Source organism: Chiloscyllium plagiosum, unplaced genomic scaffold (assembly GCF_037043375.1).
Source record: "Chiloscyllium plagiosum isolate Xiang-an unplaced genomic scaffold, Cpla_swu_hap1 HiC_scaffold_14, whole genome shotgun sequence".
NCBI lineage: Eukaryota > Metazoa > Chordata > Chondrichthyes > Orectolobiformes > Hemiscylliidae > Chiloscyllium > Chiloscyllium plagiosum.
This window is the reverse complement of record NW_028270152.1, coordinates 38,591,033-38,608,502: the sequence shown is the minus strand read 5'-3', so window position 1 is coordinate 38,608,502 and position 17,470 is coordinate 38,591,033. Positions and strand designations below refer to the sequence as shown.

Below are 17,470 nucleotides of genomic sequence, written 5' to 3'. Positions count from 1 at the left end.
TGAAGCATGCAAGTATTTATTCTTGCTATCTGTTTTCTATAAAGGAAATGTTTTACTCTGACACTTGTTATCATTTGGATTTGGGGAGGCCACCATCCATGAGAGAGTTCTCAGCAGTTAAACTGCTAAATTCTGTGGCTGTGTTCCGATGGAAGAATTGTACACTCGGAAAACTGATTCTCTGATTCAGTATCAGGGATAAAGTATACAGCAGAAAGTTGATTCAAAGTCAGCAATCTCTTCAAATCCCATTTAAACAAATGTCAGTGGAAAATCACCTTAAGATTGGAAAAGGCTTTGAGCTGAAGCTTGCAATTTTCACAAATCACTTAGAACTCTCTGTATTATCATCGTCATAGATACGATAGTCATAAATCCAATAAAGCATGTGAAACCTGCTATCCGATTGGAATGGTTCAGATGAATAGCACAAATGCACTTAAGGGGAGGCTTAAAAATACTTGACAGTTAAATGGAGTGGCTGAGAAGAGATTTATGTGAAACATAAACAATAGCCCAGAACATTTGGGCAAATAGCCACGTTCAGGACTGTAAATTCTAAATAATTGTTAATGTAATTATTATGCCTTTATATTTACATTAAAAGCTGGACAATTAAATTCTATTTCACTTTATTTTATTTTAAAGTTTGAAGAGACTATTGCAGTAGTTGGTTCCTTAATGTTCCACTGGTGCACTAATAGTTACAACTTCTGTATTGTGTATGGCTTTTGGGACCAGGCTATTCAAAGTCTACCAATAAGCAAACTTCGTTTTATTTTTAAACTAAATCTCAAAAAAGTTAACTACACGTAGTGTAAAACATAGTTTTGGCTCTCAAAAGTTAATCTTTTAATGCCGATTGCTTTTCTCAAATATAGATCTGCACTTTTCCACTTTGTTATAATTCCCAGCATAACCTTTGATGTATGGACCATTGCAAGCAAAAATTGCTGGAAATACACAGCAGCAAAGACATCATCTGTGGAGAGACAGAGGGTTAATGGACTGAGTCTTATAGGGGCGAAAGTGAGGACTGCAGATGCTGGAGATCAGAGTCAAGATTAGAGTGGTGCTGGAAAATCACAGCAGGTCAGGCAGCATCCGAGGGGCCAGACCAACATGGGCTATGGTAAGAAATGTGACAGAATTACATGAGAGAAGATAAATGAGGCTTAAATGACATTGAAAGCTATTCATTACGTCTTTTAACTAAGGCATCAAAGTGAATTTCTTTCTTAGGAAGTGTGTTGCTAGTTTTGGGTATTATTGCTTGCTAGTAACTTTATACTTTTATTTATTCATTCATAGGATTTGGGTGTCACAGGCTGGTCAAGCATGTATTGCCCATTCCTAGTGGAAAACTGCCTTCTTGAACTACTGTAGTTCATTTGCTGCGGGTAGATCCACAATGCCCTTAGAAGGGGAGTTCCAGGATTTTGATCCAGAGACACTGTAAGAACAGCAAGGGTGACTGGCCCTTGTTCTTCAAGATGAAAGTTGTCATGCTGTCTAAGGAGCTTTGGTAAATTTCTACAGTGCCTCTTGCAGCTAGTACACTGCTGCTACTGAGTGTCGTTGGTGGCAGGGCTGAATGTTTGTGGATGTGGTGCTAATCAAATGGGCTGCTTTGTCTTGGATGGTGCCAAACCTTATGTTTGTTGAACACTTATCCAGACAAATGAGGAGTGTTCCATCACACTCTTAACTTGTGCCTTGTCGATAGTGGACAGGTTTTGGGGCGTCAGGTAACGAATTACTTGCTGCAATATTCCTAACCTCTGACCTGCTGTTGTGGCCATGGTATCTATGTGGCTAGTCCAGTTCGGTTTTTGGTCAACGGTAACATCCAGGATATGCAGAGGAACCTTGATTATCCGAAGGACATGGGTGTGGAGTATTTTATTAGGTTAATCAAATTCTGGAATTTCGAATGCTGGATAACATAGTTTAGCTGAGTATCGGGACCTTACGATCTTGTCAGATAATCCAATATTGGGATAATCAAATGCCGGATAATTGAGGCTTCTCTGTATATAGCAGGAGATTCAGTGATAGTAATACCATAGAATCTATTCATTGTCTTTGATATTCAATCATGTTAGATACAGTAATTTTCTGGTACTTGTATGGTGTGATTATTTCATACTTTTCCATCCAAGCCTGGATATTTTCCAGGTGTACACTATTTCAGAATCAGGGGTGCTCAGCATCCCACTTCTGACCTTATAATGGAGTAAAGGTGTAATGAAGATGTTGGTGTACTCTGCCTTTAAGAAAGTTAAAATGTGGCAGAACTACCTGACAGCACCAAGTGTTCTCAAAAAGATACAATGTAGCAGTTTGTGTAGCTGGTTGACTGGAGACAAAAACAGATTTGAATTAGGCAATCAGTTTCAATTATACTCCCCCCAAAAAAATTCAAATCAAGTTTGAATTTAGTATATTGACAATCTTAAAAGCCAATGACACAATCCAATGCTTTGGGGTTGAGACAGTTGAACAGTTGAGAGGAGAACTGCCAATCCACCAGCATGTAAAGACTGCCCAAAAAATACCTCTCTTAAAGGTACCTTTATTGATCAGTAACCTGTGAAGCAGAATACCCAAGAAGAAGAAAGGAAGACAGGAATACAGAAGATAACCGAAAGCTGTCTGGTTTTGAGATTAGAAGTTTTGTTTTGTAAATCTTAATCGGGGATTTTATCAGACTGATGTACCAGCAGTGGCAAGTTGCTCAAGGAAAAGAGTAGTAACATGAGTTGAATTGGATGGGGGTTTATTGGGATGGGCTTGGTAACTAATGAGGTGAGTTTGGGAAGATGTGGTGAGAAAACTTACTAAACCTAATGCAGACTAACCCCATATGAAATGTGACCGCCAACAAAATGTAATACTAGCTCAATGTTTCAGGCCTGTATCCTTTGGTCAGAAGCAGTTTCAATTTCTAGCATCTGCAGTCTTTTTGCTTTTGCAATTGTACAATTAGTCTGATTACTCATTTACCAATGAAGTGGGAAAGAGAAACAGGCAGCTTTGAGATTCATAAGTATCACATCCTAGTATTTGGACAATCATTTTTGTTTTTGAGTCATGTTGCACAAGCACAGAAATCAACCCTTTGGTCCAATTCATCCATGCCAACACGATGTCCTGAATAAATCTAGTCTGATTTGCCAGTGTTTGGACCAAAACCCTGTAAACCCTTCCTATTTATATACCCATCCAGATACCTTTTAAACGCTGTAATTGTACCAGCCTCCATCACATCCTCTGGCAGCTCATTCTATACATGCATCACCCTCCGCGTGAAAAAGTTGCCCCTTAGGTCCCTTTAAAATCTTTCCCTTCTCACCTTAAACCTATGTCCTCTAGTTCTGGACACCCCCACCACAGGGAAAAGACCTTGTCTATTCAGCCTATCCGTGCCCCTCATGATTTTATAAACCTATATAAGCTTACCTCTTAGCCTCTGACACTCCAGGGAACATAGCCCCAGCCTATTCAGCCTCTCCCTACAAGCTCAAACCTTCCAACCCTGTGATGGAATTAAGAGTGTCTGTCCGGTCTGCTTGCATAATTAAAGGGTGTTAGTCCTTTTGTCTTTTAAATTAGTAAATGTTAGTAAAACAAACTAGGCCTATATGCTCTAAATAAGTTAGAAATTGTACCTGCACCTAACAAAAGAATAAAGGATATTGAAGTGTTTACCGCAGCTGGGTTGTAGATTTGTTTACTATTTGCCAGCGTCACTTTCATTCATTCATTCGTGCATGCAATTTTGCTAAATCGCTGTTTTGAGAGTTAATTAAAGGGTTAAAAATCATACAACACCAGGTTATAGTCCAACAGGTTTCTTTGGAAGCACTAGCTTTCAAAGCGCTGCTCCTATATCAGGTGGTTGTGATGAAATGCTTCCAAATAAGACTTGGACGATAACCTGGTGTTGTGTGATTTTTAACTTTGTGCACCCCAGTCCAACACCAGCGCCTCCAAATCATTCCTTAAAGGGATAATGGCCCAGTTAAAAGGTGTTTTAACAAGTACATGCTAATTGGGGAAACTGTTTTGTGTTCTGTAATCTTTTCAGGTCCAGGGGATGGTTGGTAAGGGCTGATTAATATTATAATATTTCATGGAGACTTGATAGGGATGGTATTGTTTATGATATTGACATTTGTTCAGAGGTAGCTAGGCCTAAACACTGCTTGTAGCAAAGGCTGACAAGAATTGAAGATGTGAAAAAGCAGTAATGGTTGAAAGGATTGTTTTAATCAGAAAGGGTTGTTTTAATTTGGTCTATCTTATGATAGTAAACTATACTACAAAACCACGGTTTTCTGAATGAGTGAATGAAACAGTGCTACAATATATAACTGGTCAGTAAAGGGTTATGAATGAATGAACAGGAACCCAGTATTAATGAATGTAGTGAGCTGGTGAGTGAGTTAGTAAAGATAACCTAAAACATAATATCTCACATCTGGCAACATCCTTCTCTGAACCCTTTCAAGTTTCACAACATTCTTCCTGTAGCAGGGAGACCAGAATTGCACACAGTATTCCAAAAGTGGTCTAACTAACTTGATTTTTAAAAAGGCAATTGATTGGATTGGTTAGCTTAGACATTTGACAGTGCTGAAAGATGTTGGAAAAACTGGGGAAATAGATGACTCATAAAGTATCTATACATGGCGCAAACAGCCACAGTAAGTTAAAAATCACACAACACCAGGTTATAGTCCAACAGGTTTAATTGGAAGCACTAGCTTTCGGAGCACTGCTCCTTCATCAGGTACAAAATTTTTAACTTTGTTCAACCCAGTCCAACATCGGCATCTCCAAATCATAGCCACAGTAAGAGTAGTCACTGAGTAGTTGGAGCCATTGTATTTGGAAGAGGGTTTCAACAAGTGTCTGCATCATTATGTAAAAGCAATGATCAAAGAAATATTTGCAGACACAGAATCTGGTGTTACAATTAGGAGTGTGGTATGAGTTGGGGACAGGGGATGAACAAAGTACATGTGAAGAGCTTGACTTGTGATTTGAAGTGTTTTGTCTGATGTGACACTTGGATTTTATATAAAAAGAACAATTTGCTAATTAGATTTGAAATGTGGATTTGGGGATGAATGAAGTGATTTGATTTGATTTATTATTATTACATGTATCAAAGGACAATGAAACATTTTGTTTTATGTGCAGTACAGGCAGATCATACCATACAAAGATGCATAATGGTAATAGAACAGAGCAAGGAAGACAATGTTGTGGCTGCAGAGAAATTTAAAATTTGAGAGGTTCATTAATAACAGTGGGGAAGACACTGTTCTTGAGCCTGTTTTGTATTTTCAGCCTGACAGAAGAGGTTGGAAGACATCATAACTGAGCTGGGTGGGTTCTTTGATTATGTTGACTGTCTTCCCAAGGCAGCAAGGAGTATAGATAGAGTCAATGGATGGAAGGTTTGCATGGTGCACTGGGCTGTGTTCACAACTCTCTGTAGTTTTTACGTCCTGGGTACAGTGGTTGCCATATCAATCCATGATGTGTCTGGATAGAGTGCTTTCTATGGTGCATCTATAAAAAATGGTGAAAGTCTTTATAGGCCTACTGAATTTCTTTAGCCTCCTCAGGAAGTAGAGGCATTGTTGTGCTGAAGTGATGTGGAAGGTAATGAGAAAAAAACATTTGCTGAACATGATCAGGAACAGACAGTGTCTGGGTAAGGCATGCCTTAAGAGGAAACTGACTTATAAGAGGTGTTATGGTGAAAGATTTCAAGGAAGAGAAGGAAGGCAGAGATTATCAATGCTGGACGGGTTAAAAGTTGAAGGAGATTAGTGGCAAATTTAAAGACTGGCACAGGATAGAGAGACACAGAAAGATGATCACAAGCCAAAAATCTCCCTGGTCAGAGAAGACCTGATGATAAGACTAATTTTATAAAATGATTGACCTACACAGTCAAAGACTAGAACATGTATGCACAAAATTTTATTCTCCTTTAGGTCAGAGCTTATAAAGGATTAACTCAATAAGATTTTGTTGAATAATTCTATCTTTTCTGGTTTCTTGCTTACAAAGTGAGAAATGACAGCCATGATTCTACCGTCAAATTGTAATATATCTTATTTTATAATATGTTGTCAATCATTGAAGGGTCAGACCAGTTGAAGCATGTTGAACTGCTCTTTTGGAATATATGGGCAGAGTTACATCTTTTGTAAATCATGCCTTCCAATTCAAACCAATGTGAATTTGTAAATTAAGTATGGTGCAAATATTTATCACGGTAAAGTTTCACAATAGCTTTCTAGTACTGAATAAGCATTTCCCAGGAGCTTTACACTATGCAAGATAATGGAAGGAAATTCAGGGACAATGGGATTGGTGCAGTTCCAAACCTATTGCCATAAAGTAAAGGTCCACTCCCTGTAAATAAACCAGGATATTGGGAATAACAATGGACATAGCAAAAGGAACCCTTGACTACGACAAAAGAGATTGGAAGGCAAGCGATAAAACTGAAGTAAAAAACAGATGGAAATACATGGGAGGTCAGAGAGCATTTGAAAAGGTAAAGGAACAAATATTGGGACTTAATTATGTCTCCTGACTGAATTAAGGGTTGACTGGATTAGATTAAGATTTGCAGAATGAGTTTTGCTGTGTGTTTTTTACATGAAATATTATGAAGTATTGTGTTCTCCCTCAGTGTAGCTCCAAACCCCAAGCCACAATTGAGTAATCTGTTCTCTAACAGAGTTGTTACTCCAAACGCCAAAACGACCAGTGAAAATGGCTGTGCTGCTTGTGCAGATGGGGCGCATGATGTTAGTTGACTGGGATAGGCTTCAGGTTTTATCTATGCAAGTGCTACTGATGTCATTGCATTCTGTGCACAATGACTTTCAAGCTAGCACGTGCGCAGACTGCTACACCTTCATTTCACAATAATTCATTTTTAAAAACAATGACCGAAGTTGAGTCAGTGAATGGTTTGGCTGTTTTGGATCCACTTTATTGCACTATTAGTTTGAGCGCCGTCACGTTACTGAAGAAAAAAAAGTACAAACAGGTTGCAGCAAAATTATGCATACGCTTGACAGAGTTACACAAAGTACATTACTCTGCTGCTCCATCACTGGATAGTGATGTTGCACTGTAACACTGTGTTCCTGTTTGTGAGCATTCATTACCCCATCGGGTAGTAACATTCACAATAAACGCTGGCGAAGAATACTCAGTATAAAAGAGGATGTAGGAAAGGCACATGAACTAAGCCTGTCAACTCTCCACCATTGGCCTCTCGTCTGCTGGGATTCAATGTTAATCTCAAGATCTCAATATTGATCAATTTCAGTGAGCAATCCTAACGAAAATCAGTGAGGCATTAAAAAATTAACACTTTCATTTTTTTCATTTCTGTTATTAGTAATAACACTATCGGCGATGGGGAAAACAAAGTCTGTCTATCTGATACATATGAATCATCTAGTTAGGTAATGATTTTTTTTCCACTTAATGTAGGAAGGGATTTTGCTATGTGAATGGATTTTTTTGAGTGACTAGGGGCTAGAGAATGGGGAAAGATCAGTTGGAAGTAAGAGGCTTTGCGATGAAATATCTGGGAATATTAGTTGATGGAAGTAATTGGAGGGTAAATGTTGAAGCTGTCTGCTCCAGCATGTCTTATCATTAATGACTGACATATTTAGGTGAAGGTTTGATTAAGTATCATGTGGCTTGGTACATTTGGGATTGATCCCAGAATATCTTAGTCTTGGTTCCAAGACTGACTTATTAGTTATCCAGCTGTATAACTTTAAGAAAACTGTTAGAAACATTTTTGAACTATCATTTGTCCTTAGACATTTCAGGCAAGCTATTTTCTGAACTGAAGGGCTGGATTTTTCCCTCCCAGGATGGAAAATGGAAGGGGAACAGTTTCCACATTGTGAACCTGACCCTGAAGATGCAGGAATCAGCCACTCTGTGAGATTTTCACAAAGATGCCCAGTGGTTAGTACTGCAGCCTCACAGAGGCAGGGACTCGGGTTCGATTCCAGCCGCGAGCGACTGTCTGTGTGGAGTTTGCACATTCTCCCCGTGTCTGCATGGGTTTCCTCCGGATGCTCTGATTTCCTCCCACAGTCCAAAGATGTGCAGGTTAGGTGGATTGGCCATGCTAAATTGCCACAGTCTTAGGTGCATTAGTCAGAGGTAAATGTAGGGAAATGAGTCTGCGTGGGATACTGTTCAGAGGGTCGGTGTGGACTTATTGGGCTGAAGGGCCTGCTTCCACACTGTAGGTAATCTAATCTAATTGACATGGAGGCAGATTCCCCCATATGGGTGGCCCTAGGCTGCCTGCAATGTTAAGCCTTTGACATGTCACCAGTTCCATGTTTCTGGGCATCTAAAGGGTCTCCAGCTGGTTCAGGAAACTGAAGGCTGATTGAAAAATTCCAATTGGCCATTCTCAGTGGACTTTAATGAGCAACCTGGTGCGTGGAGGGCAGGCAATAATGCTGATCTTTCTTAGATCAAGTTGGCGGCGGTGTCAACCAGAGCTTCTCCACTTCATTTATTTTGAGTTTTCTTCTCTTTTTTCCACTTTTTTCCCATTTTTGATGTTTTCCTATAAAACAGAATGGGCTGGAGGCCAAAGCAGAGTGAGGATGGCCAGTGGGCTGGAGGCCGGAATGGCGTGGGGATGGCCAGCTGGCTGCAGGTCGGAGGATGGACGGCTAGCAGGCTGGAGGCCCGAGCAGAGCAGGGATGGCCAGCGGTTGGAGGCCCGAGTAGGGACAGCCACTTGTTGGAGGCCCGAAGGGGGACGGCCAGTGGTTGGAGGCTCGAGTGGTGACGGCCAGCGGTTGGAGGCCCGAATGGGGACGGCCAGCGGTTGGAGGCCTGAGGGGAGACGGCCACTGGTTGGAGGCCCGAGGGGGACGGCCAGCGGTTGGAGGCCCGAATGGGGACGGCCAGCGGTTGGAGGCCCGAGGGGGACGGCCAGCGGTTGGAGGCCTGAGGGGGGACGGCCAGCAGTTGGAGGCCCGAGGGGGGACGGCCAGCGGTTGGAGGCCCGAGTGGGGACGGGCAGCGGTTGGAGGCCCGAGTGGGGACGGCCAGCGGTTGGAGGCCCGAGTGGGGACGGCCAGCGGTTGGAGGCCCGAGTGGGGACGGCCAGCGGTTCGAGGCCCGAGGGGGGACGACCAGCGGTTGGAGTCCCGAGGGGGGACGACTAGCGGTTGGAGGCCCGAGGGGGGACGACCAGCGGTTGGAGGCCCGAGTGGAGACGGCCACTGGTTGGAGGCCCGAGTGGGGACGGGCTGGCATGTTGGAGGCCTGAGTGGCGAAGGGACAGCCAGCGGGCTAGAGGCTCGAGTGGAACGGTTACATTTAGTGGGCCGGAGGCCTGAGCAGAGATGGGCAGTTGTTGGATTGGAGAACAGTGCGAGTGGTCAGCAGCTTGCGAGACCGATCAGACCATGTGTGGAAGCCCCACGCATTGATCTACTTCAGGCCCTTTTTGGAAAAACTGTAATGCTTATCTCTTTAACTTTGTTTCTCATTTTTCCAGCTTACACTATGAATAACTGTAAGGTAATGTAACGTTTTTTCCTAATTACCTTTATTTCTCTATTTTCTATCTAAGATTTGTACCTAGGTACTTTGTATCTAAGATGGTGCCATGTGGGGCAACATTGTCTCTGTACTCCTGTCATTTTGTCCTTGAGTATACATGACATTGAAGGATATTCTAATTCTGACCTAACATGCTGAAAACAGCCAGCAATAGGATACCATCCAAAACAGGATTTTCAGGTCCTATCTAACTCAATTCCTTCTCTTGGTGGGATATGGATATCCTGACTAAAGATTTAGATTAACCTTCTTTTGTTCTAAAAGGTTTACAACATAATTGGTTCATTTGGGCTTTGAAGACATCTTCAGGTTCAGATATGGAATTGAAATATATAATTTGTAAGAAAATCCAATTCCAGTAGGTTTTTAGTGTACAGATTTTTTTTAAATTAAGCATGCAAAGTACTATATTCAAATACTTACAAACAATGCACGTTTGAGTATGTTCCTGAAAATGCTGCAGTCTGAGCAAAAATTGGAACTATAAGAACACGTTTTATATTCGATGTTGTACCATTATGAAGAATCCACTGAACTGGAGAAGGATATATAAACATTCAACATCACCAACTCAGATCAACTCACTTGTTAATTGCTGAGCATGAGGGTTTCAAATGTATGACCTTCCAAAAGCAATTTAACTCCAAGTAATATAGGACCCTCTGCCTTCAGAGGAAATGATGCACTGACTGCAGGAACAGATATGCAGTCCAGAAATCATTCTATAAATCTTAGAAAGTAAATCTATTTAGTTCCTTGGCAACGTAGAAATGTTGTTTATCGAGAAAAAAATAAGTAGGATAAATGCTTATTGCATGGCTATTATACTTTTGAAAGAATAAGACCCGTGTTTAAACAATCCCAACACAAATTAAACTTGCTCCTGCTTCAACTTCCTCTCGAGTGTCAGGAATCAGGACTTGGGGGATTTCAAGCTAGCTACGTTTCATACAGGCCTGTCCAGCCCAACAATACAAAGGATACAGCAATTTTAAGGAAGGATATTCAATATATTCTCGACAGCAATAGCATTTACGCAATTAAAGTGCACCTGGCAGACCACTAAAATTGCATTACTGGCTTCTGCAGTCCATCTGCACTCTGTATAGATACAGATAACCATAGATGTGAAAGGCTTCTGTCTCACTTCCTGTTGTTCCGGCTGTCTTGGGAGGAGTGCAGCTAAGGGAAAGCTGGGGGTAATTTTGGCTGAGAGTAAGCTCCAAACATCACTTCAAAGTATTAGAGAATTTTCAGGTTTCTTTTGCTGTTGAAAACACTTATAAGTGCCTCATGGTGTGGTGTTGCTTCTTTGTGCATCAGGTGAGTAGTGCAGAATGATTTTGCTTACATTTCCATTGGGGAACTGCAAATGTCATCAGTTAAGAAATTGAGTTTGCAAATAGAATGATGAAAGACAAGTTGCATTACGTCTTGAATTTTTAAAAAGATCTGATATATTTCATAGTAAACCTCTACTTAATATGATGCTGGCGGCTTTGATAAATTAAATTATATATTCACCAGCTCTATGACTTTCTAAAGCTGCAGTGCATATTAATGTTAGAAGCACAGACAAGATTTGTGCATCCGGCTACTTGTATTTTCTTGGTGAAGTGTTCTGCAGGCTGGGTAATGCTGTCAAACTACACCATATACAACTTTAATAATGAACATGATTTGGCAAATAACTGTAACAAATGAACAAAATATTTAGATACTTTAAAATAAGCTACTGCTTCAATAGTACAAAAAGCAGAGGTATATATTGGTTGGTTGAAAACAGGAACACATTTTTTTTGCAGTACCTTCTGTGGTTTAACTTTGAGAAGACTTAGCTTTCAGTATCTGCATATCTTACAACTGAATGTTTGTGGTCAGATGATAGTTTCTAGCAGGTCTTCTTTTACAAGCAATAGTTCCATTACACTCTGTCAAGCCTGTCCAATTCTATATCTTTCCGTGAGCTGAAAGCCATATCTAGACAGTATTAATATGCATAATTAATCTTCTTTATCACAAACAATATTGCTCTGTAACACCCGACGGCAGTGAGTATGTGGAAAATCAGAAGAGTGTTGATTAAGACTAATTGGGATCATAATAATAACTGGTGTTACAATCAGTATTAGGACCTCCATTTGTTGTTAGATGCCTTAATCATGCTGAAGTGGCAAGGATCTGAATAGATCCTAAAACTGCACAGTACCAATGACTTCAGTCTGGTGTGAAGTCAACTTACAGCACAAAATAGTCAGAAAAAAATGGGCCTAAAAGACCAAAGGAACTGTGCACATTTTCATGGGTTCAGTTGAGTTTCTTTCATCTTTTGCCATGAGCTAGGCAGCTTACACAACTACCCTCTATCTTCAATGACCATGCCGATTTTGTACCATGAGGGACCTTTACTTTAGTAAATTTCATATAAACAGCATACGCTGCCCTATCTTGATCAATCATCTTCATCATTTCCTCATAAAACCCAATCAAATTTGTGAAACATCACTTGCCCTGCACAAAGCCTTGCTGAGTGTCCTTAACAAGTCTATTCCTTTACAAATGCGAGTAAATCCTGTCCCTAAAAATATTCTCCAGTAATTTCCCTTCCACTGGCGTGAGGTTCACCTGTCTATAATTTCCTGGATTATCCTTGTTGCCCTTCTTAAACAAAGGAACAATTATGGCTAATATCCAGTCTTCTAAGACCTTCTCTATTACTAAAGAGGATACAAAGCTCTCTGTCAAGGCTCCAGAAATGTCCTGCCTTGCCTCCCTTGGTATCCAGGTATAGAACCCATCAGAGCTGAAAATGTGTTGCTGGAAAAGCGCAGCAGGTCAGGCAGCATCCAAGGAGCAGGAGAATCGACGTTTCGGGCATGAGCCCTTCTTCAGGAATGAGGAAAGTGTGCCAAGCAGGCTAGGATAAAAGGTAGGGAGGGGGGACTTGGGGGAAGGGCATTGGAAATGCGATAGGTGGAAGGAGGCTAAGGTGAGGGTGATAAGGTGAGGGTGATAGGCCGGAGTGGGGGTGGGGGTGGAGAGGTCAGGAAGAAGATTGCAGGTTAGGAAGGTGGTGCTGAGTTCGAGGGTTGGGACTGAGACAAGGTGGGGTGAGGGGAAATGAGGAAACTGGAGAAATCTGAGTTCATCCCTTGTGGTTTGAGGGTTCCAGTTTCTCCAGTTTCCTCATTTCCCCTCACCCCACCTTGTCTCAGTCCCAACCCTCGAACTCAGCATCACCTTCCTAACCTGCAATCTTCTTCTTGACCTCTCTGCCCCCACCCCCACTCCGGCCTATCATCCTCACCTTATCATCCTCACCTTAACCTCCTTCCACCTATCGCATTTCCATCGCCCCTCCCCCAAGTCCCTCCTCCCTACCTTTTATCCTAGCCTGCTTGGCACATTTTCCTCATTCCTGAAGAAGGGCTCATGCCCGAAACGTCGATTCTCCTGCTCCTTGGATGCTGCCTGACTTGCTGTGCTTTTCCAGCAACACATTTTCAGCTCTGATCTCCAGCATCTGCAGTCCTCACTTTCTCATAGAACCCATCAGACCTTGGGGACTTAACTACCTTAATATTTTTCAAGACACCCAACATCTCCCACTTCTTAACATCGACACACCCAAGAATATCCACATACTCCTCCATAATCTTACCATTATCCATGTCCTTCCCTCAGTGATTACCAATGCAAAATACTCATAATGGATTACCCACTTTCTCTGGTTCCATACTTAAATTCCCTCCTTGGATCTTAAGTTGGATCTGCCCTTTCCCTAGCTACCCTCTTTGCTTCTAATGTGCCAAGCACATTTCATGGTCTCTTTTAGCCCTTCTAACTCCTTGTTAAAATAGTTACCTTTCCATTATATTCCTCAAGGGCCTTGTCTGATTTCAGTTTCCTAAACCTTACATATGCTTCCCTTTTTTTATTTGACTAATCTTTCAATATCTCTCATCATCCAAGGTTCCCAAATCTTGCCACCCTTATCCTTCTTCCCCACAGTAACATGCTGGTCCTGAACTCTGATCAACCGGCCTGTAAAAGACTCCCACATGTGAGACGTGGATCTACCCCCAAATGGCTGCCCCAATCTATTTTCTCCAATTCCTGCATAATACTGGTATAATTCACTTTCGCCCAACATAGCAGATCAATCTTGTCCTTATCCATAACCATCTTAGAACTTATGGAATTATGATCACTGTTCCCAAAACGCTCCCCCAGTGAAACCTCAAACACATGGCCAGCCAAACTCCCCAATACAAGGTCTAGTATGGCCTCTTCCCTTGTTGGACTAGCTACATATTGTTTCACAAAATCCTCCCGGATGCATCCAACAAATTCTGCCCCGTCTACGCTCCTGGAACTAATGGAGTCCCAGTTAATATTGGGGAAGTTAAAATCACCCATTGCAGTAACTGTTGTTTTTACATCTATCTATGATCTACCTACGTAAAGAACGTAGAACAATACAACACAGAACAGGCCCATCAGCCCTCGATGTTGCGCTGACCTGTGAACTAATCTAAGTCCATCCCCGACATTATCCCATCATCATTAGATTAGATTTCCTACAGTGTCTCAATCAGTCCTCACTGACCCTCCGAAGAGGAACCCACCCAGACCCATTTCCCTCTGACTAATGCACCTAGCACTATGGGCAATTTAGCACGAACAATTCACCTGATCTGCACATCTTTGGACTGTGGGAGGAAACCGGAGCACCTGGCAGAAACCCATGCAGACACGGGGAGAATGTGCAAAGTCCACACAGTCGCCCAAGGCTGGAATTGAACCTGGGACCCTGGTGCTGTGAGGCAACAGTGCTAACCACTGAGCTAACTGTAGTAACCTATCATCCATGTGCTTATCCAAGTATTGTTTAAATCTCACTAATGTTGCTGAGTTAATTACATTGGCAGGCAGTGCATTCCACGCCCCTACCACTTCCTGAGTAAAGAACCTGCCTCTGACATCTGTCTTAAATCTATTACCCCTCAATCTGTAGCTATGCCCCCTCGTACAAGCCACGTCATCATCCTAGGAAAAAGACTTTCACTGTCTACCCTATCTAATCCTCTAATCATCTTGTATGTCTTTATCAAATCCCCTCTTGTCCTTCCTCGTTTCATTGAGGACAGACCCAAGTCTCTCAGCCTTTTCTCATAAGACCTTCTGTCCAGACCAGGCAACATCCTGGTAAATCTCCTCTACACCTTTTCCAATGCTTCCAAATCCTTCCTGTATTGGGGCGACCAGGATTGTACAAAATATTCCAAGTGTGGCCGCACTAGTGTTTTGTATAGTTGCAACATGACATTACGGCTCAGAACTCAATCCTCTAAAACCTAATACACAGTATGCCGTCTTAATAGCACTATCAATCTGGATGGCAACTTTCAGGGATCTATGTACATGGACTCCAAGATCCCTCTGCATATCCACATATCCTAACTCTAACCCTAACCCTTAACCCTAATCTTTCCATTGACCCAGTATTCTGCCTTCCTGTTATTCTTCCCAAAGTGAATCACCTCACATTTATTTGCATTGAACTCCATTTGCCACCTCTCAGCCCAATTCTGCAGTTTATCCAAGTCCCCCTGCGCCTGCAACATTCTTCCACACTGCCCACTACTAACCAGACACCAGGCTGAATATTTTCCATCAACCACTATTTGCTGCCTTCTTACAGAAAGCCAGTTTCCAATCCAAGCTGCTAAATCACCCTTAATGCATGCCTCTGCATTTTCTCCAACAGCCTACCATGTCGAACCTTATCAAAGGCCTTACTGAAGTCCTTGTATAACACATCAACTGCCCTACCCTAATCCACATGCTTGGTCACCTTCTCAAAAAACTCAATGAGGTTTGTGAGACATGACCTGCCCTTGATGAAACCATGTTGACTATCTGCAATCAAATTGTTGCTCACTAGATGATTATAAATCCTATCTCTTATAATCCTTTCCAAAACTTTTCCTACAACAGATGTAAGGCTCACTGGTCTATAAATGCCTGGGTCATCTCTACTGCCCTTCTTGAACATGGGCACAACATTTGTAATCCTCCACTCCTCTGGTACTAAACCTGTAGACAATCTGTTCCTCTAACTCCTGCTGGCTATTGGGAGGCCTGTAGTATAACCCCATCATGGTAATGGCACCTTTCTTATTCCGAAGTTCAACCCATTTGACCTTGCTGGATTAGCCCTCTAAAATGTCCTCTCTTAGTGCAGCTGAGACATTCTCCTTAATCAGTCCCTTTTATATCCCTCTCTATCATGCATGAGCTGCTAGTCTTGCCCTTCAGACTGCCAGTCCTGCATATTCATTATCCTGGCCCTGTCTGGTCTTCCTATTAGGAGAAAGTGAGGTCTGCAGATGCTGGAGATCAGAGCTGAAAATGTGTTGCTGGAAAAGCGCAGCAGGTCAGGCAGCATCCAGGGAACAGGGAACAGGATTCCTGAAGAAGGGCTTATGCCCGAAACGTCGATTCTCCTGTTCCCTGGATTCTGCCTGACCTGCTGCGCTTTTCCAGCAACACATTTTCAGCTCTGGTCTTCCTATTAGACTTACTTGACTTAACCACTACATTCTTCTTCAATCACTCCACACCCTGACCTCCTGCTCTGGTTCCTAGCCCCCTGTCACACTAGTTTAAACCCTCCCTTGTGGCACTTGCAAACCTCTGTGCAAGGTGCCCTTCAGCTTAGGTGTAACCCATCCTTTTTGCAGCACTCCCACATGCGTGAGAAGAGTTTTTTTCTTAGTATCAAAAATATACTTTATTTGTAAAAGAAATCATCCATAACTACATGCAAAGATTCTAAATCATTTCTGTACAGTCTTTGCAGGAAGAAAACCAAAACTTTGGAATTTTGACATATCTCAGAGCTTCTCAGAAGTTGTAAAACAAAGGTATTTTCTACTTATGCAGGAAACTATTTGCATTCATTTTCAGGCAACAAGGGAGGTCTGACATCTGAACGGACCCTCAAAGAACAAAGAAAAAGAAAATTACAACTTTGGCGCCTCAAGCCTGCGCTGATCCAGATCCTCTATTTAAACCTGTCTCCTTTTTCTAAAGATCTGTATCCCTGTGCTCCCTGCCCATTCATGTATCTGTCTAGTTAAATCGGAAATGATGCTGTCGTGCCAGCCTCTACCACTTCCGCTGGCAACACATTCTATACACCCACCACCCTCTGCATAAAGAACTATCCATGCATAGCTCCCCTAAATTTTTCCCCTCTCTCTTTGAATTCGTGACCCTTAGTAATTGAGTCCCACACTCTGAGAAAGGGCTTCTTGCTATCCATCCTGTCTATACCGCTCATGATTTTGTAGCCCTCAATCAGATTCCCCCTCAACTTCTAATGGAAATAATCCTAATCTACTCAACCTCTCTTCATAGCTAGCACCCTCCACACCAGGCAACATCCTTGTGAACCTCCTCTGCACCCTCTCCAAAGCGTCCACATCCTTTTGATAATGTGGCGACCAGAACTGTACGCAGTATTCTGAATGTGGCCGAACCAACTGTAACATGGCTTGCCAACTCTTGTACTCTATACCTTGTTCGATGAAGGAAAACATGCCATATTCATTCCTGACCACTCTATTGACCTGCGTTGCCACCTTCAGGAAACACTGGACCTGAACACCCAGATTTCTCTGTACATCAATTGTCCCCAGGACTTTTCCATTTACTGTATAGTTCACTCTTTAATTGGATAGTTCAAAATCCATCACCTTGCACTTGCCTGGATTGAACTGCATCTGCCGTTTCTTTGCCCAACTCC

General features: G+C 42.1%; 1 protein-coding gene across 5 annotated transcripts in view; it reads left to right on the top strand.

Annotated features, from left to right (window-relative positions):
- The window catches only part of arhgef3 (Rho guanine nucleotide exchange factor 3), a 334,927-nt gene that overhangs the window by 143,049 nt on the left and 174,408 nt on the right, over nucleotides 1-17,470 (top strand). The window contains exon 1 of one of the 5 annotated variants that reach the window (XM_043708108.2): nucleotides 10,850-10,980. The exons of 3 other annotated variants lie outside the window; for them this stretch is intronic. In XM_043708108.2, coding sequence (XP_043564043.1) covers nucleotides 10,951-10,980 — 30 coding nt within the window. In that variant the 5' untranslated portion in view covers nucleotides 10,850-10,950. Of the gene's footprint in view, nucleotides 1-10,849; nucleotides 10,981-17,470 lie in introns of those variants that run through there. One more of the 5 variants, XM_043708109.2, reaches the window with a different exon arrangement.